This window comes from Loxodonta africana, chromosome 19, assembly GCF_030014295.1.
Source record: "Loxodonta africana isolate mLoxAfr1 chromosome 19, mLoxAfr1.hap2, whole genome shotgun sequence".
In the NCBI taxonomy this organism is placed as follows: domain Eukaryota; kingdom Metazoa; phylum Chordata; class Mammalia; order Proboscidea; family Elephantidae; genus Loxodonta; species Loxodonta africana.
The window spans coordinates 19,660,567-19,687,167 of NC_087360.1; the positions used below are offsets into that span (position 1 = coordinate 19,660,567).

General features: G+C 46.4%; 1 protein-coding gene across 1 annotated transcript in view; it reads left to right on the top strand.

Moving 5' to 3' along the window:
* The window catches only part of ACACB (acetyl-CoA carboxylase beta), a 128,062-nt gene extending 106,173 nt beyond the window's left edge, over positions 1 to 21,889 (top strand). Inside the window, 16 exon segments of the mRNA XM_023559423.2 lie at positions 1,047 to 1,169; positions 1,272 to 1,541; positions 2,620 to 2,717; positions 3,273 to 3,393; positions 4,748 to 4,858; positions 6,034 to 6,177; positions 7,414 to 7,534; positions 11,443 to 11,539; positions 13,055 to 13,151; positions 13,942 to 14,077; positions 15,584 to 15,761; positions 17,561 to 17,673; positions 18,689 to 18,843; positions 19,687 to 19,857; positions 19,950 to 20,086; positions 20,809 to 21,889. Coding sequence (XP_023415191.1) covers positions 1,047 to 1,169; positions 1,272 to 1,541; positions 2,620 to 2,717; positions 3,273 to 3,393; positions 4,748 to 4,858; positions 6,034 to 6,177; positions 7,414 to 7,534; positions 11,443 to 11,539; positions 13,055 to 13,151; positions 13,942 to 14,077; positions 15,584 to 15,761; positions 17,561 to 17,673; positions 18,689 to 18,843; positions 19,687 to 19,857; positions 19,950 to 20,086; positions 20,809 to 20,935 — 2,199 coding nt within the window. The 3' untranslated portion in view covers positions 20,936 to 21,889.
* The last annotated feature ends 4,712 nt before the right edge of the window (positions 21,890 to 26,601 follow it).

Here is a 26,601-nt window from a genome sequence, read left to right on the forward strand (position 1 = left end):
GAACGTAACTTGCTGTGTAAACTTTCACCAAAAACTCAATAAAATATTTTTAAAAATAGTGTTATAAATAAATGGACCCCTGGTGGCACTGTGGTTAAGAGCTTGGCTGCTAACCAAAAGGTCAGCAGTTCAAATCCACCAGCCGATCCTTGGAAACCCTATGGGGCAGTTCTACTTTGTCCTATAGGTCCCTGCGAGTTAGAATCAACTCAACGGCAACGGTTGTTTTTTTTTTTTTTTAAATAAATAGTGATATATTCACACCATGGAAAAAATGAAAAGCAAGGAAAATGAAGGAACCAGAGCTAAATTCATCAATACGGATAAATCTTTCAAACATAACAGTGTATAGAAAAAGCAAGTTGCAGAAGGATATGCCCAGTGTGATACCATTCAAAGTTTAAGTCATTCAAAAGAATACTGCATCCATTAAATGTCTGCACAGGAGTCCCTGGGTGGCCTAAATGATTAAATACTTGACTGATAACTGAAGAGTTGGCTCTTTGACCTTGCCCAGAGGTGCCGTGGAAGACAAGCCTGGCAATCTGCTTCTGAAAGGTCATAGCCATTGAAGACCCTATCTGCACATACGGGGCCACCATGAGTCGGAATTGACTCGATGGCAGCTAACCACAAATGCTTGCACACGTGGTGAAGTGAAAATGTAACAGCATGTGAAGGATTCGTAGACACTAAATTCCAGATGATGGCTACCTGAGGTTGATGGTGGTGGGGGGGGCAGGAATGGGATGCAGAGAGGTACACCAGGGACTTCAGCTGCGTCTTTTCAGATCTTATCCCTTTACAGAATCTTAAGCGGCTATGGAAAAATTAAGATTTACCAAAGCCACAAGATGGGTGCCTGGGTGTTTATTATTCTACATATTTTTCTGTAGGGTTTGAATATCTCATGCTTTAAAAAGAGAGAAAGAACTAGAAAATTCACAATGGAATCCCGACAGGTTGCCAAAGTCATCTCCATTGGGGAAGGACGGTACGTTCCTCCTGATGACTTCAAGCTCTTCTCTTTCCTCCCTTCCTCCCAGGCGCTCTTTAAACTCTGGGGTTCCCCGGAGATGTACCCCAAAGACATCCTGACGTACACTGAGTTGGTGCTGGACTCGCAGGGCCATCTGGTAGAGATGAACCGACTTCCGGGAGGAAATGAGGTGAGAGCCCAGTGAAGCCCAGCACCAGGTGTGAATCACCCTGTATAAAATTGCTTCCTGAAGAAACACACCTGTTTTCCTTGTCTGCGCCTCTTCTACCAGGTGGGCATGGTGGCCTTCAAAATGCGATTTAAGACCCGAGAGTATCCGGAAGGGCGGGATGTGATTGTCATTGGCAATGACATCACATTCCACGCTGGGTCCTTTGGCCCCAGGGAAGACCTTCTGTATCTGCGGGCATCCGAGATGGCCCGGGCAGAGGGCATCCCCAAAATCTACCTCGCAGCCAACAGTGGGGCCCGCATTGGCCTCGCAGAGGAGATCAAGCACATGTTCCAGGTGGCTTGGGTGGACCCTGAAGACCCGCACAAAGTAAGTCCCAAAGCCAGTGTGGTTCCATTCATCTAGCATTGCGTTCTCATCGGGGTGATAGCAACCCCAAGGAGCTGAGACAGATCTTGCTCTTTTATGTATGTTGTTAGCTGCCATTGAGTCACCCCCACCTTATGGCAACCTCATACACAATGGAACAAAATGCTGTCTGGTCCTTTGCCATCTCCATCATCAGTTGCAGATTGGACCATTGTGATCCATAGGATTTCCACTGGCTGATTTTCAGCAGTAGATTGCCAGGCCTTTCTTCCTAGTCTGTCTTCATCTGGAAGCTCCACTGAAACCCTTCACGTATAAAGCACAGATCTACGTACAGTCCATAATTAGATACAGTATGTCTGTGTCATTAAAACTTCATGGGTGTGGTGGTTAGGGAAAAATGCCCACAAAAGCTCCTTGCAGGGGAGGGGGGTGAAAAAAAAGCTGAGAAACACTGAATCAAACGAATTTAAGAAAAGCATGAGGTTGTGTTGTAAGGATGAGTGAAATAATATGTGATTAACATGTCATTAGACAGAAAAAAAGAACAGTTGCCGTGGAGTTGGTTCCGGCACATGGCAACCTCACGTATATCGCGGTAGAACTGGGCTTCATGGGGTTTTTAATGACTGATTTTTTGGAATTCAGTCACCAGGCCTTTCCTCCTAAGCTCCTCTAGGTAGACTTAAACCTTCGACCTTTCAGTTAGCAGTCAAGGGCTTAACCATTTGCGCCATCCAGGGACTCCAGCATGTTATTAACATCATGTTATTAGCATGATAATTTCACCTCTCCAGTGCTGACGGAGCCCTGGTGGTACAGTGGTTAAGCACTCAGCTGCTAACAAAAAGGTCGGCAGTTTGAATCCACCAGCCTCTCCTTGGAAACCCCATGGGGCAGTTCTACTCTACTGTGTCCTATAGGGTCGCTATGAGTTGGAATCGACTCGCGGCAACAGGCTTGTTTTTTTTTTTTTTTTTTGGTTTGACAGTGCCTGCATTAAAAAAAAAAAAAAAAAAAAGTGGCTAATGAGGGCAGGGAACTGAATTCTTGACCTCACTGAAGTGTATTTTTTAAGGGATTTAAATACCTGTACCTGACCCCACAAGACTACACCAAGATCAGCCCCCTGAACTCCATCCACTGTAAACACATTGAGGAAGGAGGAGAATCCAGGTATATCATTTATCACTATCGTTGTTAATTACTGTGGGGTTGGCTTATTGACTGAGCTCTGACTCATGGTGACCCAATGTACAACAGAATAGAGTAGTGCTTGCCCTGCACCATCTTCACGATTGTTGGTATGCCCAAGTCCCTTGTTGCAGCCATTGTGTATTTTGAGTGCCTTCCAACCTAAAGGGCTCATCTTCCAGTGCTATACTGGACAATATTCTGTTGTGATCCATAGGGCTTCCATTGGTTAATTGATTGTGAACTAAATATGCCCGATCAGCAGACCAAATCCTATTCCAGATTGCTCTTGGAGGAACATGGAGTGGTGTGGGAGTGACATCTTTGGTTTTGGGGGGTGAAATTGTTGATACTGTACTTGCCCTTTTAAAGACTTGGAGTCTGGTGGTGAGGGTCCCTCAACTCCTGCTTTCGTTTCATACCTGGCTGCTTTATCCCCCTTTCACATCCCTCCTGATGTGGGTCCTTGAGAAATCTGCCAGCCTTGGATGTTTCTGAGCCAGAGCTCTGATTTTAACCTGGGTTTGGTTCTCGAAGGTACGTGGTCACGGACATCATTGGGAAGGATGAAAGCCTGGGTATGGAGAATCTCAAGGTCTCGGGCACCATTGCTGGGGAGTCCTCTCAGGCCTACGATGAGATCATCACCATCAGCTTGGTAAGTCTCTGCCTTTCTTTCGTGTTGCAACTTTTTATTATGGAAACTTTTAACTAGTCCCAAAAGTAGAATTGACCCTGAGCCCTCACGTGCCCACCACCCAGCTTCGACCATTCCCGACATGCAGCCGTTCTCGTTTCCCACCCTTTTGACATAGCCACAGTACTACCATCACATCCAACAGAATGAGCAGTAATTCTTTAATATCATCGTGACCCTGTTCACATTTAGTTTTAATGGTGTGTCTCAAAAATATCTTCTCAAAGTTAGTTGGTTTGAACCAGGGTCCGATCTCCTCTTATTTGAAAGGCACTGAGTGTTTAGAAGAACTTTTGTCTGATTTTAACTGCCATAAAATGAGTGTCCATCCTCCCCCTCCTGTGGCCTTTCCAGAAACGTTTTCTGTGTCTATTATTGTTATTACTAGTAGTATCAGTAGTACTGGTAGTATCAGTAGTAGTAGTAATACCAAAAAAGAACAAAAACCAAAAAAAACCCTTTGCCATCAGTCAATTTCAGCTCATAACAACCCTATAGGATAGAGTAGAACTGCTCTGTAGGGTTTCCAAGGCTATACTCTTTACCGAAGCCACACTTTTCTCCTGAGGAGTGGCTAGTGGGTTCGAACTGGTGACCTTTCGGTTAGCAGCCGAGGGCTTTAGTTAGTAGTAGTAATAGCACTATTTAATGATAAACCATTGTTCAAGCCTTATTTTTACATATGGTGCTGGATCTTCAGTTTCCAAAGTAGAAAAATGTTGGCCATGAGCATCTTTCTCAGGCTTGTTTCCTAGGTGTTTATTTTTTTAATATATAACTTTTTATTTGGAAATTGTTTAAGACTCATAAGAAGTTGCAAAATAGTACAGAGAATGCCTGGGTACTCTTTACTCCAGTGATTGTGTCTTCCGTAACCACGGTACATTGTCAAAACCAGGAAACTGACTTTGGTGAAGTCTTATTAACTCAGTACAGTGCTCGTTCAGAATTTACCCCTTTTGACCTGCACCCCTAGACTGCCTTCTGGTCGTGCAGGAGGCTGCAATGGTTCGTGAATGGCAGAGCTTAAAAGGGCTATACACAAGCCTCTTGAAGCAAGAGCCAGAACGTCCAGGGTCTGCTCTTTGTCTTACACCGTCGTTTCGGTTAACTATCAGCCACCTCCTTTCTGGACAGGAAGCCAAGATCCAACTAGTGGCCAAAAGAACAAGCTTTTGTCTCTGCAGTGTGGCCCCAAATCAGGTTGCCAGTGGCCGAGATGTAACTTCCATTTGTGCTCAGCACATTCCTGGGTTCTCCCAGCTCTGGGGGGTGGTGCACACTCAGCAATTCAGAAGGGGTCCTGTCTCTGCAGGTCACCTGCCGAGCCATGGGCATCGGGGCCTACTTGGTGAGGCTGGGCCAGCGGGTGATCCAGGTGGAAAACTCCCACATCATCCTGACAGGAATAGGGGCTCTCAACAAGGTAACCCAGAGGGCCTTTCGGGGAGCAGAAGTGTGCGTGGTGGGGATTGTTTTAACATTGTCCCCTGATGGAGCACGTTTTCTTCCCTACGAAACCAGTCTCATTCCTAGTGATGTGAGAGCTGTTTTTCCAGTTTGTGTTTGTCTGGGCCCCTTCTGAGGCAACACAGCATATTTATTAAATTTCAGCTTCACCCGGGTACTGTGGGAGGGGCTGTAGGGATGTACAGAGAGGAGGGAGACCCATGGTTCTTCCCAGCAGCCTGACAAGGGGCGAGACAGGAAAGTACACAAATAGCCGGAGTGCTGGAGCAGGGGTTTCCAAACAAGCCCCCTTCTCCATCCCCTGGAGGGTTCCTTAAACCTGGGATCCTCGGACCCCACCTCCAGGGGTTCTGATGCTTCGGGTCTGGGCTGGGTCCTGAGAATTTGCATCTCTAACATCGTTCCCAGGTGGTGCTGATGCTGCTGGATCAGGGACTTTACTTTGAGAACCTTTTAGCAGCCACTAAAAGTGGAGGCTTTGTAGCAACGTGGAAAGTGTTTTAATACAGTTAGAAAAAGGTAGAATACCGAACCACACGATCACTATGATTCTAACCACGGACAGCAGGCAGGAGTGCGGAACTCCAAATTATACTAGGAGCGAGCTTACTGGTGATTCCTCTTTTCCCCCTCTTTTTCCAGTGTTCTATAATGCCACTTCAATAATTTTTTTTTAAATGTCAGTAATATAAAAAGTTAGTTTTGCTAGAAGACCCTAACACTTTTTTTTTTTGGGGGGGGGGCTCAGATTTCTACTCTCCCCCTTTCTCTTAAGAAAGATTTTTAACTTTACAACAGAACCTTTCCCAGCTCTGTCTTGAAACACCCAGAAGGGATTTGCTTTTGACATGCCAAAGTAACCAGCTGGATTACTGGTCCCCAAATTGGAACTACCCGGGGAACTAAAAAAAAAAAAAAAAAGGCTGATTCCTGGGTCTTAGTCCCCAAAGTTCTGATGTACTTGGTCTGGGTACAGCCTGGGCATCAGAATTTTTGAAAGTGCCCAGGTGGTTTTAATGTATGGCCAAGGTTGAGAACACTGAGCAAGATGATTTCTGGACAGGTGAAAGGGCCATGGACTTAGGTGGACCATCCGTACAGGACTCTGCTAACCATGTTGTGTCAAAGCAGGTCCTGGGAAGAGAAGTTTACACATCCAACAACCAACTTGGTGGTGTGCAGATCATGTATTACAATGGCGTCTCCCATATCACTGTGCCTGATGATTTTGAGGGGGTTTATACTATCCTGGAGTGGCTGTCCTATATGCCAAAGGTAAGTATTGTCCCCTGCAATTTAGAGCCTGGAAGACTCCTTTATCAGGGACCAAACCAGCTCATTTGCTAATTGTATCCCTGTTGCCTCCTGGGTGATGTGCGAAGGTGGGAAGGTGGGAAGCAGGGAGCTCTGTAAGCATGGCTTGGGTTGACTTTTCTTTACTTCTGTCTCCTTCCCTCCCTGATTTCCAGCCCTGTACTGGCTGATCTTTGATCTTTTGGTGGCACTAATGCCATCTGCAATGATGCTACCCTTTAGAAAGGGATGGTCTTGACTCCCAACAAAAGAGGAGGGAGTGCTGGACAAGGAGAAGCCATAAGCTTTGCAGTCAGCCTGGATTCAATTCCTGACCTTCTCCTTAGTAGCAGTGTGATCCTAGGGCAGTGTCTTTATCTCTCTGAGCCTCAGTTTCCTTATCTCTGAAAGGGGGGTATTAATAGCACCCACCCCATGGTGTCACCATGATGATGAAATGAGATGCTGTTCAGAGCCCAGCACTTAGTAGGCCTTCATCAAATACTGCATATGATGGTGATGATTAGCTAGTTCAGGTTGGACGTCTTATGTTGACTAGGTAGATGTTTGTGCTCAGTGTTCTCGACTGTGATAGGGGATGCTATTTGCCTGGCTCACAGGGGACCTGCTGAGCAGCAGCCTAAGAAGGAGATAATAGTGAACATGGTTCTTGGTTACTGTAACATTCTATACAAATAAGTGAGGTTGTTATTCTTATAATTATTTCTAAGGTTAGTTTCTAGAGTTCAGTTTACCCTAGACTTCCTGCCAAGAACTCCAGTTTAAATATCACAGATATAAGTACTTATTCCTGAGTATTTTCTCCCACTCAGGGAGCTTTCCCACTGTTCATTTTCCTAACTCTTACCACTCCCTGTTGCTAGCCTCTTTGTTTCTTTCTCTAATGAGCGCTTTTCCTCTCTCCTGGCCTTCTGTAGCAGTAGCAGCCCCATCTTGCCTTTGTTTCACTTCCCAGAATTGTTAAATCCATCTGAACCCTGAAGTACACTCAAGACTCCATAAACTGGACTTCAAAAGATTCTATGGAATGGTTAATCCTGGTCTGACATTTTTCAACCAAAACAGAAGTCCTAGAGAAGGGGTTAGTGCTGTATAACCAGGCATAATCATAGCCAGAGGAGGAAAGAGTATAGGACTCATCACAGGTGTTATTGACAAACATCAGAGACTGAGTTGGAGACCTGTTTTCTTTTCTAGGATAATCACAGTCCAGTCCCTATCATCACTCCCACTGACCCCATTGACAGAGAAATTGAGTTCTACCCGTCCAGAGCTCCTTACGACCCCCGGTGGATGCTTGCAGGAAGGCCTCACCCAAGTAAGTCCTAAAGTGTTCTGCCTGGGTCTCAGGGTTTCTTTTCTGGGCCTGGGATAAAGGAGCACTTAGAAGAAGAATTGATATTTGGTCAGCTATCCCAAAGGAGCACACCTGAGATCAAATGCAGGGCTCTGTGCTTTTCCTGAGCCGTGAACCAAGAAGGTATGAAAACAGCCTCGGGTTTCCTGAGCCAATAGATGGAGAATGGGGTATTACAGAGCCCATGGCTCCTGAGACTGCCCTGTGGTCCTGTTGATGGAAGATTTGGTACTGAAACTTCCAAACTTCAGAGTTTCAAAGAGAAGACTTCTCTTTATTGACTAAACCTTTGTAAGAAGGGAACTCTGTGAGTTTACCCAGGATGGGCAGCTTGGCCTTTTCTTCTACATGCATATACACACACACACACACACACACACACAGGTACACACATATACACAGGTGCACACATGCACACACACGATACACAGGTACACACACGTATGTACCCATATACAAGATGCATACACACACATGTACGAGCACATACACACAGGTGTACATGTACACACAGGGCACACACATACACACATGCACCCAGGTGCACATCCATCCTCTTTGTCTTTGAAAGGGGCGGGTTTGCCTCCCAGAGGTATATTATTTCATTCTGAGCAACCAGAACAGAAAAGGAAAGCTGAGCTATCCTCTCACCATGATCCCCTGTGTAGAATTTCACCTGTTGCTCCCCGCCCCGTGCCAGCAGCATCCTCAGGAGTCTGTGAGATTCCCCCACAAAAGAAGCCCCGCGGCTTGTCTCTCCCTTTTTCCATTTCTCTCGGGCTTTCCCATCTGTAAGCACCGAGAGGACTCTGTCCTGACTCAAAAACAGTGGACTGCTTACTGGCAGCTCAGACAGCAGGCAGACAGTGTGGTCAGGACCTATAGTTCTCAGGCACCCAGCCTTCCACGTCTGCAACTCAACACACCTCGAGCTGCCTGCTCCTTGTTCTCATTAGATCGTGTCATTTATACCAGGGTGTGGGCTTAAGTCACTGTCACTGTATCCACTGTGTTCTTTCTGGGAAATTAAAGGCTGTCCTCCCAGGGGTCTTAGATAGTGCTGCTGTAGCACAAGTACCACAGGTGAGTGTCTTTAAAGAAAAGACATTTATTTTTTCACAGTTCTGGGGGCTGAAAGTTCAAATCAGGATCTTGACCATGTGAACATGATTCCTTCTTTGTTGGTTGCCCCGGGCATTCCTTGGTCCTTGGCGACCCTCACATGGCGTCTGTCTTCCCCAGTGCCTGCCCAGTCTGTGTCTAATCTGTTCATTTTAAAACTCAGCAGTGAATAGGTTTATGACACACCTTACGTTGGTATGGCCTCACCAACATAACAAAGAAACCCCTCTTTCCAAACATCCACGGCTTGAGAAGACAAAGTAAAGTATTATAATGACATATACAAAGGCCTGGAGTTAGAAAACCCAAAGGGAAGAACACGCTCAGCATTTTTCAAGCTGAAAGAACTGAAGAAAAAATTCGAGCCTTGAATTGCAAGATCGAAGGATTCTATGGGGAAAATATTAAACGATGCAGGAAGCATCAAAACAAGACGGAAGGAATACACAGAGTCACTGTACCACAAAGAACTGGCCGACATTCAGCCATTTCAGGAGGTAGCATATGATTAGGAACCGATGGTACCGAAAGAAGATATGCAAGCTGCACTGAAGGCATCGGCAAAAAACAAGCCTGCAGAAATTGACGGAATAACAATTGAGATGTTTCAACAAATGGATGCAGTGCTGAAAGTGCTCACTCGTCAATGCAAAAAAATTCAGAAGACAGCTACCTGTCCAACTGACTGGAAGAGATCCATGTTTATGCCTATTCCAAAGAAAGGTGATCCAACAGAGTGAAGAAACGATTGAACAATATCATTAATATCACACACAAGTAAAATTTTGCTGAAGCTTGTTCAAAAGCCACGGCAGCAGTACATTGACAGAGAACTGCTAGAAATTCAAGCTGGATTCAGAAGAGGACGTGGAAGGAGGGATATCACTGCTGATGTCAGATGGATCCTGGCTGAAAGCAGAGAATACCAGAAAGATGTTTACCTGTGTTTTATTGACTATGCAAAGGCATTGACTGTGTGGATCATAACAAATTATGGATAATATTGAGAAGAATAGGAATATCAGAACACTTAATTGTGCTCATGAGGAACCTGTACATAGATCAAGAGGCAGTCATTCGAACAGAACAAGGGGATACTGATTGGTTTAAAGTCAGGAGAGGTGTGCATCAGGGTTGTATCCTTCCACCATACTTACTCAATCTGTATGCTAAGCAAAAAATCTGAGAAGTTGGACTATATGAAGAACAGGTAATCACGATTGGAAGAAGACTTGTTAACAACCTGCATTATGCAGATGAGACAACCTTGTTTGCTGAAAGTGAAGAGGACTTGAAACACTTACTGATGAAGATCAAAGACCACAGCCTTCAGCATCGATTAGACCTCAACATAAAGACAACAAAAATCCTCACAACTGGACCAATAAGTCACATCATGATAAACGGAGAAAAGATTGACGTTGTCAAGGATTTCATTTTACTTGGATCCATGGAAGCCAAAACCAAAAACCAAACCCACTGCCGTCGAGTTGATTTCGACTCATAGCAACCCTATAGCAGCAGTCAAGAAATCAAACAACACATTGCATTGGGCAAATCTGCTGTGAAAGAACTCTTCAAAGTGTTGAAAAACAAAGATGTCACCTTGAAGTTTAAGGTGTGCCTGACTCAAGCCAGGGTGTTTTCAATCGCCTTGTATGCATGTGAAAGCTGGACAATGAATAAGGAAGACCGAAGTAGAATTCACGCCTTTGAATTACAATGTCGGCGAAAAACCGAAAACCAAACGCAGTGCCCTTGAGTTGATTTCGACTCAGTGACTGAATATTGAATACACTGTGGACTGCCAAAAGAAGGAACAAATCTGTTTTGGCATAAGTACAGCCAGAGTGCTCCTTAGAAACAAGGATGATGAGAGTACGTCTCACATACTTTGCGCATGTTATCAGGAGGGATTAGTCCCTGGAAAAGGACACCATGCTTGGTAGCCAGCGAAAAAGAGGAAGACCCTCAATGAGATGGACTGATACAGTGACTAAAACAATGGGCTCAAGCGTAACAGTGATTTGTGAGGTTGACGCAGGACCGGGCAGTGTTTTGTTCTGTTGTGCATAGGGTCTCTATGAGTCGGAACTGACTCTGTGGCACCTAACACATAACACAGGTATGACCCGTTGCCATCGAGTCGATTCTGACTCATATTGACCCTATAGGACAAGAGTAGAACTGCCTCATAGCGTTTCCAAGCCTGTAATCTTTATGAAAGCAGAATTCCATATCTTTCTCTGGCAGAGTGACTGGTGGGTTCGAACCATTGACCTTTCAGTTAGCAGCAAGTGCTTTAACCACTGCACCGCTAGGGCTCCTGATCCACATGTATAGGGGTTAGGATGTAAACACATTTTTTGGGGGGAGGGGTCTACCATTCAATCCATCACACCAATTAAGTAGTTGTCAAACCGCAGTGTGTAGTTAGCAGGGTGCGGATGAGTTTCTTAGGACAGGCAGGCCCTCCTGAAACCCCACCTTATGGGAAACATGTATCCAGCTCCCCTTGCCTCTTGGGAAGAGAAAGCTAGGACTGAGCTTTGTCGGCGAGGTGGTGGTACGCAGAGGTTCCATATGGACCGAATTCCTGTTTTGGTGTATTTTTGGGGGGGGGGTGGTAGCTGTATAGTCTTAGGGGGTAAAGGTACCTAGGCTATCAGGTTATGGTCAGGCTGCCCTTAAAGAGATTGCAGAGCCATCTGGGGCCCCTCAGCTGACTTTCTCTCTCCTGCCCACAGCTCAGAAGGGGGCCTGGCAGAGTGGATTCTTCGACCAGGGCAGTTTCAGGGAGATCCTGGCACCCTGGGCCCAGACTGTGGTGACGGGACGAGCAAGGTAACCGTAGGATGGGAGCAGGTTGCACAGACCTGGCCTCACCAGGCATTGGGACGCCTAGGTGTTAGGCCGGGCAGCTCCTCCCTCCCAAAGGGCCCCAGAGACACTTTCTCCTAGGCCCCAGGGTGTTCAGAACGCAGAACCAGCTGGAGGACTGGTTGTCTGGATGAAGTTCTTCATAAAGACCAGCCTCCTACTGGGGGCCAGGACCCCTGCCCCTGTGTTAGCCCCCAGAGGCAAGGCTCCCTATTCACAGGGAGTCACGGACTCCTTTGGGAATCAGAGGAATGCCCTGGGTGCTGTCCCCAGACAACTGTGCAGACACTCAAAACCATGAATCCCATTTCAGGGGGACCTCAGACAGGAACCCCTACCGCATACCTTCACTGGACAGAAGGCTTGGGTGCCTTCGGAGCTGAGCAGCTCAATCTTCGGTGGTGTAGCTCTCATCCCTTTGAGTAGCTCCAGCTGCCCAAAAGCTCCTCCCCGTATTGAACCCACTCAAGTTTCTGGTATGATGTAGAAGCCATAAGTCCAGACGCTGGAATCAGACCCAAGGTCAAGCCCCAGCTCTGTCACTCAGCTTCTCTGAGCCCCCGCAGCCTCATCTGTAAAATGGAGATAATAATTTTACCCCAAAGGGTTGTTGTGATGGTTAGAAATGATAATCTACGTTAGCATGGTCTTGGTGCTAAGCATAGTACTGGTACTTAGTCACTTCTCAGCAAGTGTTTATTTTAAAAGCATTTTTTTTTTAAAAAAACCTGAGAATAAATCTCCACCTGCTTCCACGTGGGAGCCCTTCCTGTGTGTGAGAGACCCTCCTCACAGCCTCTACCTCGTAGGCTCACGTGTGACTAGATGAGACGGAATGCGGTAACATACAGGGTACCAGCCAGTAGCAAGTGGCAGCTGTCAGTGAGCCGTCATGTCCCCTGAGCCGAGTCTCCTTCAGGCTCAACATCCCTCCCCGCTGCCCAGATGTGACTTGGGGTCTAGACCTGCCCTGCCCAATCTGGTAGCAGCCACTGGCGACATGTGTCACAATTTAAATTTAAATGAATTAAACTTAAATGGAATTGGTCATCCAGTTCTCAGGCTCCCTTGCCACATTTCAAGGGCTCAGTGCCCCATGTGGCTCGTGGCTGCCGTCTTAGACGGCTCAGATACAGAGCATGGCCGTCATCAAGAAGGTTCTAGTGGGCAGTGCTGCTTTAGACTCTGTACTACCCCGACCCTCCCTTCCTGCTGTTGTCCTCACAGGGCAGGGCTCAGACAGGACCTTTCCATCCCCCAGATTAGGAGGCTCTTTTTTTACTGCTTTAGGTCTTTCTCTTTGCCTCCCAATAAAATAATCCAGTCAGATTAAAACAGCCACTGCCTTCGTCCCAGCCACTAGCGAAGACAGCCAGAAACACCAGAGTGTTAGCTGGGGCTGAGTGAACCCCAAGGCCCCCAGGGCCCCTCCCACTGGCATGCTGCTGGGCTCCTGCTCACCTGTGCTCCGCCTTCCAGGCTGGGGGGCATCCCTGTTGGAGTGATCGCTGTGGAGACGCGGACTGTGGAGGTGGTGGTCCCTGCAGACCCCGCCAACCTGGACTCCGAGGCCAAGGTGAGGGGCGGGAGCTGTGCTGCTGTGTCCGCTGGGTCTGCCTATGGGAGTGGTCCCGTTGCTGTCCTTCCAGTTCAGAGGCAGGAAAGCATAGCCTCAGTGCAGCCCCTGGCTGTGTGTGGGGCTCAGTGCCTGGTCCTCTGGTGTTCTCCCTATGGGATGCATCAAGTCCTGCACCATCTTCCCTTCTTCCTCAGAGGAGCCCCTTGGAGTCCCTGGATGGTGCAAACAGCTGGCACACTCAGCTGCTAACCTAGAGGTTAGAGGTTCGAGTCCACCCAAGGCATCTCGGAAGAAAGGCCTGGTGACCTACTTCTGAACGATCAGCCATTGAAACCCCTATGGAGACATTCTATCCCGACACACCTGTGGTCGCCATGAGTCAGAATCGACTCTACAGCACCCGGTTTTTAGAACCCCTCCCACTCATTGCCCACCTTTGCTATTGTACCTAGGCCATGGCACATAGGGAGGGGCTAAGAAGCCAGAGGCTGCATTCTAGCACCAGCTTTGCTGCTGACTCCGTGTGGCTTCCTAGCCTTTCTCCTCCCTGACCTCGGTTCTCCCCTGTAAATGGGGCTACAGGAACCTCCGGGGCTACAGAGGGAGGGTCGTGAGGCGTCCTCAGACTTTGCAAAGTGACCCAGAGGAACTTCTTTTTGAGACCTACCTCCAGGGCTGATGCTGACGCAGACAGTTGCCCACACTCTGGCGCGAGGCTCCGGCATCGTCCCTGTGTCTCTGGGCCACTGCTCCATGGGAGAGCCTAACCCCCCGGCCCTTCTTTCAGATCATCCAGCAGGCAGGCCAGGTGTGGTTACCAGACTCAGCCTATAAGACGGCCCAGGTCATCAAGGATTTCAACCGGGAGAAGCTTCCCCTGATGATCTTTGCTAACTGGAGGGGGTTCTCTGGTGGCATGAAAGGTAAGCCTGTCCCCCAAGGTCACCCTGAAGCCACAGGTTAGACCCAGGGCAGCTGCCTCGGGGTGGCAGTGCTGTTTTCCTATGCACGGCCTCATTGCCATCTCAGCTGAGCCTCCCAGCAGCCCTGAGGGCAGGAGGCACTTTGGGTAACATCACCGCATTTTTTGATGAGGAACTGAGGCTTGGAGAAAATACGTGGCTTACCGGAGGTCCCACTATGAGTGGCAGAGCAGTGAGGGTCCTGGACACCGTCCCACTCTAGCTCTTTTGTGCTGAATGACCTGGCCACTCTCTTCCCTCTTGGTAGAATGAGGAAATTGTGTGTCTTCTCTGCCTTCCTGGAGGGATGCTGTGAGCCTCAAGTGAGCTCGTTGTAAGGTGCCTTCGAGTCTTTTGACTCATCGCAACCCCATGTGACAGAGGAGAACTGCCCTATACAGTTTTCTAAGCTGTAATCTTTATGGGAATAGATCACCAGGCCTTTCTTCCACAGTGCTCTGGGTGGGTTTGAACTGCCAACCTTTCGGTTAGCAGCTGAGTGCTTAACTGTTATACCACTATGGCTTCTTCAAGTGACCCTGCAGTTGTGAAAATGCTTTTAAGCACAACCACCTTTTTAAATACAATGGCATGTGGTGTGGTATTGAAGAAAATGCTGGATGCGGAAGTGGGTAGACTGGGGTATATCCTTGCCAGCCAGGTGACCTCTATGAGCCTCAGTTTCCCACCTTTATGAAAGGGGGAAAGAATAGGACCAACCTCAGAGGGCTGAGGTAAGGATTTGATGAGCTGATCACTTAATGTGCTCACTGAGGGCCTGGCACTCAATGTTACCTTTTCGGTGTGACCCTCATTGATATTATTGTATTCTACGGTTTGCTCTGGGCTACCAACCTAAAGGTTGGAGGTTTGAACCCACCTAGTGGTGCCCTGGAAGAAAGGCTTGGCGATCTGCTTCTGTACAGATTACAGCCAAGAAAACTCTATGAAACAGTTTTGCTCTGTAACACATGAGGCTGCCCCTGAGTCAGAATCGACTCCATGACAAAGCGTTTGGGTTTTTGGTTTGATCACCACCTAGGGTGGCCAGAATCTTGGAGGGGCACATTTTGGTGGAAGGGAGAACCATGCCATCATCAGCAGGGGAAGGGCCAGTGTATTGTTGGGGTGGGTTCTGGGTGCTGTAAGTGGTGGAATGGGGCGGGGGGCAGTCACAGTGAGGGCATCTCAGAGCCAGAGCTAGAAGGAATCTCGGAGATAGGTTGATCCCTTCTCCTCTTACAGATGAGGAAACTGACACCCAGGAAGGGGGAGTGACTTGTCCAAGATCACACAGCCATGTAGGGAGTGATCTGTGCCTAGACCAGCCTTCTAACCCAAACCCATTCCTCTTTCCATGGCCCAGAGCAGGCTCTCAGATGCCCAGGGCCACTGCTGTGGAGGGCTTTCTGTGCTAGGTGTCCTAGGGCCTGAAGACGCCTGACAAACGACTGCTCTGCATTTCAGACATGTACGACCAGGTGCTGAAGTTTGGGGCATACATTGTGGACAGCCTCAGGCAATACAAACAGCCTGTCCTGATCTACATCCCACCTTACGCGGAGCTCCGGGGAGGCTCCTGGGTCGTGGTGGACTCCACCATCAACCCCCTGTGCATAGAAATGTATGCCGACAAAGAGAGCAGGTGGGTGCTCGACCTCCATCTGGCTTAGCCTTTTCTCTTTCTCGCTCCCCAGGCCTGAGGCCCTGTCACCTTTGAGCCACTGGCCGGGGATCATGGGAGTGTTCTGAGTTTCTGAAGGATGGCAACTCTGTAGCTTCATCAATCCAAAACTAGTGTCCAGTGTACGACTGGATTTTCTCTAGAGAGCTAGTGACTGGAGCCCAAAGGCAGGATGGAGGAATCGTTGTCAATTCTTTTATAACTTATACTCACCTGCTTCCTAGGACGTTTGCAGTCAAAAATCAAAAGGAAGGACCAAAAGCCCCTGAGTTTCCTGGCAGCCAGGATGAAAAGGGAAATATGATAAGTAACCTAGCTCTCACTAGACTCTGAGTCTCTCCCAAAACTATGAGTTCCCGTAAGGGCTGTGTTTTATTCAGTTTTATAATCCGGGACCTAGTATAGTGCTTGACTCTTGGGAAGGACTGGCCAAACAAATGGTTGGATGGATACCCTTATGAGAGAATCCCAGCTGTTAAGGAGCTTTCTTTAGAGGAGTTAATCCCTTACAGAAAAGACAATGACAACAATGCTTACAACACGGTAACTGAGGGCCTACTAAGTGAAGGCTCTGTGCTAGGTGTTTTATAAGTTAAAAAAGCTTCAAAAGTTGTTCTGCCCTAAATATAAGTACTCTCTCTCTATGTCTTGGACTACCTGGGTGGTGCAGACAGCTAAGTGCTTGGCTACTAACCCAAAGGTTAGCGGTTTGAATCCACCCAGAGGTGCCACAGAATAAAGGCCTGGCAGTCTGCTTTTAAAGGTCACAGCCAGGAAAACTCTATGGGGGCACAGTTCTACTCTGACACTGAGGGTCACCTTGAGTCAAAATCGACTCAACGGCAACTGGTTTTTTTGTTTTTTTATCCTGTGTCCGCTCCCTCATCCATTAATTCAGTGACTATTTATTGAGTACCTCTTGTTTGCAAGGCACTACATCAGGCATTGTGATATGGTGACAAACAAGCCAAGCCTATCCTTATTTCAGGGTGGGTTGCCTAGACCCTCGTGGGAGGCTGCTAAGGTCGGCCCTCCAGGAAGGCTCAGGACCGCAAACAGCCTCAAATGGGGTCCCCATTAACTTTTCATTCTGGCCACCAGGAAGCTCAGAGATACATAGGGCATTCCTCAGGGCTTCCAGGTTTTGAAAGGCAAAAAAAGAAAAAGGAGTTGTTTAAAGTCTCACATAGTGAGTAGGAGAAAGAGCTTGAAACTCCTGGCTCCCAGAAAAGTGGGGTGCAGAACTCAAATTCTACTAAAAAGACCAGACGTAATAGTCTGACTGAGACTGGAAGGACCCCAAAAGACACTGCCCCCGGTCTCCCTGTTAGCCCAGAACTGAAACCATTCCCCGAAACGAACTCTTCAGGCAAAGATTAGACTGGACTCTAAGACATAAAATGATGCTGGTGAAGAGAGTGTTTGTTAGCTCAAGTAGATACATGAGACTAAATGGGCAGCTCCTGTCCGGAAGTGAGATGAGAAGGCAAAAAGCGACAGGAGCTGGATGAATGAACACAGGAAATCCAGGGCGGAAAGGAGGAGTATGCTGTCATATTGTAGGGAGAGCAACTAGGGTCACATAACAACGTGTGTATAAATTTTTATACGAGAAACTAACTTGATCTGTAAACTTTCACTTAAAGCACAATGAAAAAATAAACAACCTCCTGGCTCTCTTGCCTCCCCTCCCCTCCGCTGGCTGTCGCTGGCTGGACAGTGCCTCATAGACTCTATCCTTTCCTCTTCTTCCTTTTCAGGGCAGGTATTCTGGAGCCAGAGGGAACCGTGGCAATTAAGTTCCGAAATAAAGAACTGATAAAGGCCATGAGAAGGATGGACCTGACTTGCAAGAAGCTCATTGAACAGCTAGGTGAGAGGGTCACCTCTCAGGGGTCCAGAGGGGGCCAACCAGCTCTTAGCTGGAGCTTTGCAATATGTTATAAAATGAAGATGTACCAAAACAGGGTTATAAAAACTGAGATATTTTAAGTGTTCACAAATAGCAAATCAATCCTTTTAACATTAAAAAAATAATAATAATAGGTATATAATGCCATAGTGAATTTATTTCTCTGCACACAGAAAATAGAGAAATTTAAGTATTTGGGGCCAATGAAGAATGTCAGGATTTTGGTGGCAAAATGTCTCTTAAGAATTTCTAATCAGACATCAAGTATTTTACTAATTTTGTTTGAATAATAGGTGTTTTTCACTTGTAATCTTTACATGTCATTCTTTTTAAATGTCTCTATATTAAGTGGCAAGGTCTTTATAACTGTGCTATTCACAAGATTATTATGGGACTGTGTGTGTGTGTGTCATTCATTGTCTGGTTTGATAGCAAGGTAATGCCAATCTCATAGAATGAGCTGGGAAGTGTTTCCTCTTGTATTTTCTGAGTTTGTGTAGAATTGATGTTATTTCTTCTTTAAGTGTGTAGTAGGAGCTTTCTAACTAAATAGCTATAGGGCTACTCAGGTTATCTGTTTCTTCTTGGGTGAACTTTGCTAGTTTGTGTATTTCAAAGGATTTGTGCATTTCACCTAAGTCATCAGATTGGCATAGAGTTGTTTATAATATTCCCTTCTTATATTTTACAATATTTATTAAATATGGTAATTGATAATAGCCTGTAAGTGCAGTGGGTCTGATACAAGGGGGCAAATTCAAAGTTGCATGTTGAATGCTGTCTCGCAGCTTGCAAATGCATTTCTGAGACTACATGAGCAACTTTTTTAGGAGTCACAGCAGAGTCACTCCTGGGGCAAGGCCTGTCCCACAGGCCGTGGTTTATGTCCCCCCCCACCCGCCCCAGCCACATGTGGCTGCCTTCCCTGGTTTCTCCTGAAGGCCCCAGCCTGATCAGCTTGTCTCCTTGGCCCCAGGCAAGTCTGATCTCTCCGACAAGGAGCGGCAGGACCTAGAGAGCCAGCTGAAGGCCCGGGAGGAACTGCTGCTTCCCATCTACCGCCAGGTGGCGGTGCAGTTCGCCGACCTGCATGACACACCGGGTGTGATGCTGGAGAAGGGAATCATCTTGGTAAGAGCCGGCTGCTGGCCCGGGGGATGTGAACGACCCATCCTGAGGTCACCTGGCATCCAACACATGGAGGGTCTGAGATGGGGCTGCTGTTGCACGTTAGAATCACTTGAGGGACTTAAAAAAAAAAACTGCAATTAGGTCAGATTATCTGGGCATGGGAGCCAGGCATCAGTATCTCTTTAAAGACCCCAGAGAGATTCCAGCAGCTACAGTGGTTAAGAGCTCGGCTGCTAACCAAAAGGTTGGCAGTGCAGATCCACCAGCCACTCCTTGGAAACCCTATGGGGCAGTTCTACTCTGTGCTACAGGGTTGTTTGGAGTCAGAATTGACTCGACAGCAACGGGTTTGTTTTTTTTGTGGGTCTAACCTCTGCGAGTGCCTGGGTGGCACATGGTGAAATGCTGGACTACTAGCCAAAAGTTTGGTGGTTCAGACCTACCCAGAGGTGCCTCGGAAGAAGGGCCTGGCGATCTGCTTCTGAAGGCTCACGGCCTCGAGAACCCTACGGAGCAGCTCTGTTCCGCATGCACGGAGTTGACTATGCTTCTGCATAAACCCACGTCCCGGCTCAGTTGAGGTGGAAGTGGTCACCGTGTTTGCACGGGGACTTCTGCCTTCACCCGAGGCTGTGGGAAGCAGTCTAGTGACTTGCCAACATACCAGCTCTGCAGGCAGACAGACCTGGGTTCAGATCTTGGCTTTGCCCCTTCCTGGCATGAGCCTCCACCTCGTCGAGTCTCAGCTGCTTTACCCATAAAATGGGAATGGTCGTAGGACCTGGCCTCCCACCCAGCCTCCTCCCGCCCTTGCCAACGTCTCATGCCTGGGCTTGTTCACAGGACATCCTGGAGTGGAAGACGGTGCGGGAGTTCCTGTACTGGCGCCTGCGCCGCCTGCTGCTGGAGGACCAGGTCAAGCAGGAGATCCTTCAGGCCAGCGGGGAGCTGAGCCACGTGCACGCACAGTCCATGCTGCGCCGCTGGTTCATGGAGACTGAGGGGGCCGTCAAGGTGGGCTGGGCTGTGGACAGGTGCCCGGCGGTGTGGGGGGAGGGCAGGCCCACCGGTGGGGCCGCTCTCTGAGGCAGGCTGTGCCTCCCCAGGCCTACCTGTGGGACAACAACCAGGTGGTGGTGCGGTGGCTGGAGCAGCACTGGCAGGTGGGGGACGGTCTGCAGTCCACCATCCGCGAAAACATCAAGTACCTCAAGCGCGACTTTGTCCTCAAGACCATCCGAAGGTGAATGGCCGCCCCACCTACCCGCCCACCTGGTTGGCAAGTACTAGAGGCAGGATTCAAGCCCAGCTGCCTGAATCTAGAGTGGCCACTTGTACCCTCCACGTCGTACAGTCCTGGGATCTCAGGCTTGGTCCCCCAGCAACAGCGGCCTCAGTGCCCCAATGCCCATTCCCCCACACAACGGCCAGAGGGAGGTGCAGAACCTGGGGGGTCTTAGACCGCAGTGGGGGGAGGCTATCAGTTTATGATCCTTGTTGAAATAGATGAAATGACTTGTCCAAGGCCAAGGTAAGTATAGAACCCAAAGTCTAAGCCACTAGGATTTAGGGTGCTGGCTCCCATTCTGGTGTCAGCTTTTCCAGAGGGTTACTCCCCCCTACACATGGGGTCCCCCTGAGGTAGCTAGTAGAGCACATAGGACTCCACCTGGGAGATGACACTGAGGTTTGGGGATGTGCCTTATCTCAGGTCACACAGTTAGTGACCAGCAAGGCCAACTCTCACACCGCAAGGCAATTTGCTCACCAGGCCTCATGCCCTCTGCCCCATGGGGCCATCATCTCCCCACCCCGCCGTGACCACAGCAGGAAGGGGCTTGGACCTCTGGGTTCTAAACTATCCAGGGACATGAGTGTGACATGGTCCTGTACCAAGGACGTTACTCTCAAGGGGCCCCGAGCCAAGTGGCAGGCCCAACCCCAGCCCGTCTCTCCCCACTGCAGCCTGGTCCAGGAGAACCCTGAGGTGGCCGTGGACTGCGTGATCCAGTTGAGCCAGCACATCAGCCCAGCCCAGCGGGCCCAGGTTGCCTACCTCCTGTCCACCATGGAGAGCCCAGCCTCCACCTGACCCAGCCCTGCCACTCACAGGACCATGGACCCGAGAGACCACACCGCCTGCGCTTCCACCGCAACCCCACACTGAGGACCAGGGGCTGCCTCTCTCCATCCTGGGCGTTTCTGTGGGGCTGCTGCTCACTGCTGTCTCAGTCAAAAGCTCAGGGGTGCCCCTTCCAAGCAGAAACAGCCTCCTGTCCCTTGTTGGGAAGTTTGCTTTGTTTTGTCTTGTCTCCTGAGATAACAGTTTGCTGCATCATTGAGTTGAACCAACACCATCCCCCGCCCCGTTTCCTTTTGTTTCTTCTTGTCTGGTGTGCGGGATCCAGGTGTTCTCTAGGCCTGGTTTCTATCAGATCATGGAATCCTTTATTTTTTTACTCTGTGGCCAGCTCTTGATTTAAGGATCTTATATATTTCGATATGCCAAACAGACCAAGGAACGAAAAATCTGGACAACAGAAGACCTATTTTTGTAATGATGCTGACTCAGGCGCTGTCTAGTTGCCCAGGAAAAGGTACAGATTATTATTATTATTTTTTTAATTAACTTTTATTGAGCTTCAAGTGAATGTTTACAAATCAAGTCAGACTGTCACATATAAGTTTATATACACCTTACTCCGTACTCCCACTTGCTCTCCCCCTAATGAGTCAGCCCTTCCAGTCTCTCCTTTCGTGACAATTTTGCCAGCTTCCAACTGTCTCTATCCTCCCATCGCCCCTCCAGACAGGAGATGCCAACACAGTCTGAAGTGACCACTTGATATAATTAGCTCACTCTTCATCTTCATCAGCATCTCTCACCTACCCACTGTCCAGTCCCTTCCATGTCTGATGAGTTGTCTTCGGGAATGGTTCCTGTCCTGTGCCAACAGAAGGTTCGGGGACCATGACCGCCGGGATTCCTCTAGCCTCAGTCAGACCATTAAGTATGGTCTTTTTATGCGAATTTGGGGTCTGCATACCACTGATCTCCTGCTCCCTCAGGGGTTCTCTGTTGCGCTCCCTGTCAGGGCAGTCGTCGATTGTGGCCAGGCACCAACTAGTTCTTCTGGTCTCAGGATGATGTAGGTCTCTGGTTCATGTGGCCCTTTCAGTCTCTTGGGCTCTTAGTTGTCGTGTGACCTTGGTATTCTTCATTCTCCTTTGATCCAGGTGGGTTGAGAGCAATTGATGCATCTCAGATGGCCGCTTGTTAGCATTTAAGACCCCAGACGCCACATTTCAAAGTGGGATGCAGAATGTTTTCATAATAGAATTATTTTGCCAATTGACTTAGAAGTCCCCTTAAACCATGGTCCCCAAACCCCCGCCCTTGCTCCACTGACCTTTGAAGCATTCATTTTATCCCAGAAACTTCTTTGCTTTTGGTCCAGTCCAGTTGAGCTGACCTTCCATGTATTGAGTATTGTCCTTCCCTTCACCTAAAGCAGTTCTTATCTACTAATTTATCAGTAAAAAACCCTCTCCCACCCTCCCTCCCTCCCCGCCTCGTAACCACAAAGGTATGTGTTCTTCTCAGTTTATACTATTTCTCAAGATCTTATAATAGTGGTCTTATACAATATTTGTCCTTTTGCCTCTGACTAATTTCGCTCAGCATAATGCCTTCCAGGTTCCTCCATGTTATGAAATGTTTCATAGATTCGTCACTGTTCTTTATCGATGCGTAGTATTCCGTTGTGTGAATATACCACAATTTATTTAACCATTCGTCCGTTGATGGACACCTTGGTTGCTTCCAGCTTTTTGCTATTGTAAACAGTGCTGCAATAAACATGGGTGTGCATATACCTGTTTGTGTGAAGGCTCTTATTTCTCCAGGGTATATTCTGAGGAGTGGGATTTCTGGGTTGTATGGTAGTTCTATTTCTAACTGTTTAAGATAACGCCAGATAGATTTCCAAAGTGGTTGTACCATTTTACATTCCCACCAGCAGTGTATGAGAGTTCCAATCTCTCCACAGCCTCTCCAACATTTATTATTTTGTGTTTTTTGGATTAATGCCAGCCTTGCTGGTGTGAGATGGAATCTCATCGTAGTTTTAATTTGCATTTCTCTAATGGCTAATGATCGAGAGCATTTTCTCATGTATCTGTTAGCTGCCTGAATATCTTCTTTAGTGAAGTGTGTGTTCATATCCTTTGCCCACTTCTTGATTGGGTTGTTTGTCTTTTTGTGGTTGAGTTTTGACAGAATCATGTAGATTTTAGAGATCAGGTGCTGGTCTGAGATGTCATAGCTGAAAATTCTTTCCCAGTCTGTAGGTGGTCTTTTTACTCTTTTGGTGAAGTCTTTAGATGAGCATAGGTGTTTGATTTTTAGGAGCTCACAGTTATCTGGTTTCTCTTCATCATTTTTGGTAATGTTTTGTATTCTGTTTATGCCTTGTATTAGGGCTTCTAAGGTTGTCCCTATTTTTTCTTCCATGATCTTTATCGTTTTAGTCTTTATGTTTAGGTCTTTGATCCACTTGGAGTTAGTTTTTGTGCTTGGTGTGAGGTATGGGTCCTGTTTCATTGTTTTGCAAATGGATATCCAGTTATGCCAGCACCATTTGTTAAAAAGACTATCTTTTCCCCAATTAACTGACTCTGAGCCTTTGTCAAATATCAGCTGCTCGTATGTGGATGGATTTATATCTGGGTTCTCAATTCTGTTCCACTGGTCTATGTGCCTGTTATTGTACCAATACCTGGCTGTTTTGACTACTGTGGCTGTATAATAGGTTCTGAAATCAGGTAGAGTGAGGCCTCCCACTTTCTTCTTTTTCAATAATGCTTTGCTTATCCGAGGCTTCTTTCCCTTCCATATGAAATTGGTGATTTGTTTCTCTATCACCTTAAAAAATGACATTGGAATTTGGATCGGAAGTGCATTGTATGTATAGATGGCTTTTGGTAGAATAGACATTTTTACTATGTTAAGTCTTCCTATCCATGAGCAAGGTATGTTTTTCCACTTAAGTATGTCCTTTTGAATTTCTTGTAGTAGAGCTTTGTAGTTTTCTTTGTATAGGTCTTTTACATCCTTGGTAAGATTTATTCCTAAGTATTTTATCTTCTTGGGGGCTACTGTGAATGGCATTGATTTGGTTATTTCCTCTTGATGTTCTTTTTGTTGATGTAGAGGAATCCGAGTGATTTTTGTATGTTTATCTTATAACCTGAGACTCTGCCAAACTCTTCTATTAGTTTCAGTAGTTTTCTGGTGAATTCGTTGGGGTTTTCTGTGTATAAGATCATGTCATCTGCAAATAGAGATAATTTTACTTCCTCTTTGCCAATCCGGATGCCCTTTATTTCTTTGTCTAGCCTAATTGCCCTGGCTAGGACTTCTAGCACGATGTTGAATAAGAGCGGTGATAAAGGGCATCCTTGTCTGGTTCACATTCTCAAGGGAAATGCTTTCAGGTTCTCTCCATTTAGAGTGATGTTGGCTGTTGGCTTTGCATAAAAAAAAAAAAAAAAAAGCATAGATGCCCTTTATTATGTTGAGGAATTTTCCTTCGATTCCTATTTTGCTGAGAGTTTTTATCATAAATGGGCGTTGGACTTTGTCAAATGCCTTTTCTGCATCAATTGATAAGATCATGTGGTTTTTGTCTTTTGTTTTATTTATGTGGTGGATTACATTAATGGTTTTTCTAATATTAAACCAGCCTTGCATACCTGGTATAAATCCCACTTGGTCGTGGTGAATTATTTTTTTGATATGTTGTTGAATTCTATTGGCTAGAATTTTGTTGAGGATTTTTGCACCTATGTTCATGAGGGATATAGGTCTGTAATTTTCTTTTTTTGTAATGTCTTTACCTGGTTTTGGTGTCAGGGAGATGGTGGCTTCATAGAATGAGTTGGGTAGTATTCCGTCATTTTCTATGCTTTGAAATACCTTTAGTAGTAGTGGTGTTAACTCTTCTCTGAAAGTTTGGTAGAACTCTGCAGTGAAGCCGTCCGGGCCAGGGCTTTTTTTTGTTGGGAGTTTTTTGATTACCGTTTCAATCTCTTTTTTTGTTATGGGTCTATTTAGTTGTTCTACTTCTGAATGTGTTAGTTTAGGTAGGTCGTGTTTTTCCAGGAATTCATCCATTTCTTCTAGGTTTGCAAATTTGTTAGCGTACAATTTTTCGTGATAATCTGATATGATTCTTTTAATTTCAGTTGGGTCTGATGTGATGTGGCCCATATCGTTTCTTACTCGGGTTATTTGTTTCCTGTATTTCTTTTATCAGTCTAGCCAATGGTTTATCAATTTTGTTAATTTTTTCAAAGAACCAGCTTTTGGCTTTGTTAATTCTTTCAATTGTTTTTCTGTTCTCTAATTCATTTAGTTCAGCTCTAATTTTTATTATTTGTTTTCTTCTGGTGCCTGACGGATTCTTTTGTTGCTCACTTTCTATTTGTTCAAGTTGTAGGGACAGTTCTCTGATTTTGGCTCTTTCTTCTCTTTGTATGTGTGCATTTATCAATCTAAATTGGCCTCTGAGCACTGCTTTTGCTGTGTCCCAGAGGTTTTGATAGGAAGTATTTTCATTCTCGTTGCATTCCATGAATTTCTTTATTCCCTCCTTAATGTCTTCTATAACCCAGTCTTTTTTGAGCAGGGTATTGTTCAGTTTCCAAGTATTTGATTTCTTTTCCCTAATTTTTGTGTTATTGATTTCCACTTTTATGGCCTTGTGGTCTGAGAAGATGCTTTGTAACATTTCGATGTTTTGGATTCTGCAAAGGTTTGTTTTATGACCTAATATGTGGTCTATTCTAGAGAATGTTCCATGTGTGCTAGAAAAAAACGTGTACTTTGCAGCAGTTGGGTGGAGAGTTCTGTATAAGTCAACGAGGTCAAGTTGGTTGATTGTTGTAATTAGGTCTTCCGTGTCTCTGTTGAGCTTCTTACTGGATGTCCTGTCCTTCTCCGAAAGTGGTGTGTTGAAGTCTCCTACTATAATTGTGGAGGTGTCTATCTCACTTTTCAGTTCTGTTAAAATTTGATTTATGTATCTTGCAGCCCTGTCATTGGGTGCATAAATATTTAATATGGTTATATCTTCCTGATCAATTGTCCCTTTTATCATTATGTAGTGTCCTTCTTTATCCTTTGTGGTGGATTTAACTTTAAAGTCTATTTTGTCAGAAATTAATATTGCTACTCTTCTTTTTTGCTTATTGTTTGCTTGATGTATTTTTTTCGATCCTTTGAGTTTTAGTTTGTTTGTGTCTCTAAGTCTAAGGTGTGTCTGTTGTAGGCAGCATATAGACAGATCGTGTTTCTTTATCCAGTCTGAGACTCTCTGTCTCTTTGTTGGTGCATTTAGTCCATTTACATTCAGCGTAATTATAGATAAATAAGTGTTTAGTGTTGTCATTTTGATGCCTTTTTATGTGTGTTGTTGACCATTTCATTTTTCCACTTTTTTGTGCTGAGACGTTTTTCTTTGTAAATTGTGAGATCCTCATTTTCATAGTGTTTGACTTTGTTTGTTGAGTCATTACATTTTTCTTGGCTTTTATCTTGAGTTATGGAGTTGTTATACCTCTTTGTGGTTACCTTAATATTTACCCCTATTTTTCTAAGTAAAAACCTAACTTGTATTGTCCTATATCGCCTTGTATCACTCTCCATATGGCAGTTCTATGCCACCTGTATTTAGTCCCTCTTTTTGATTATTGTGA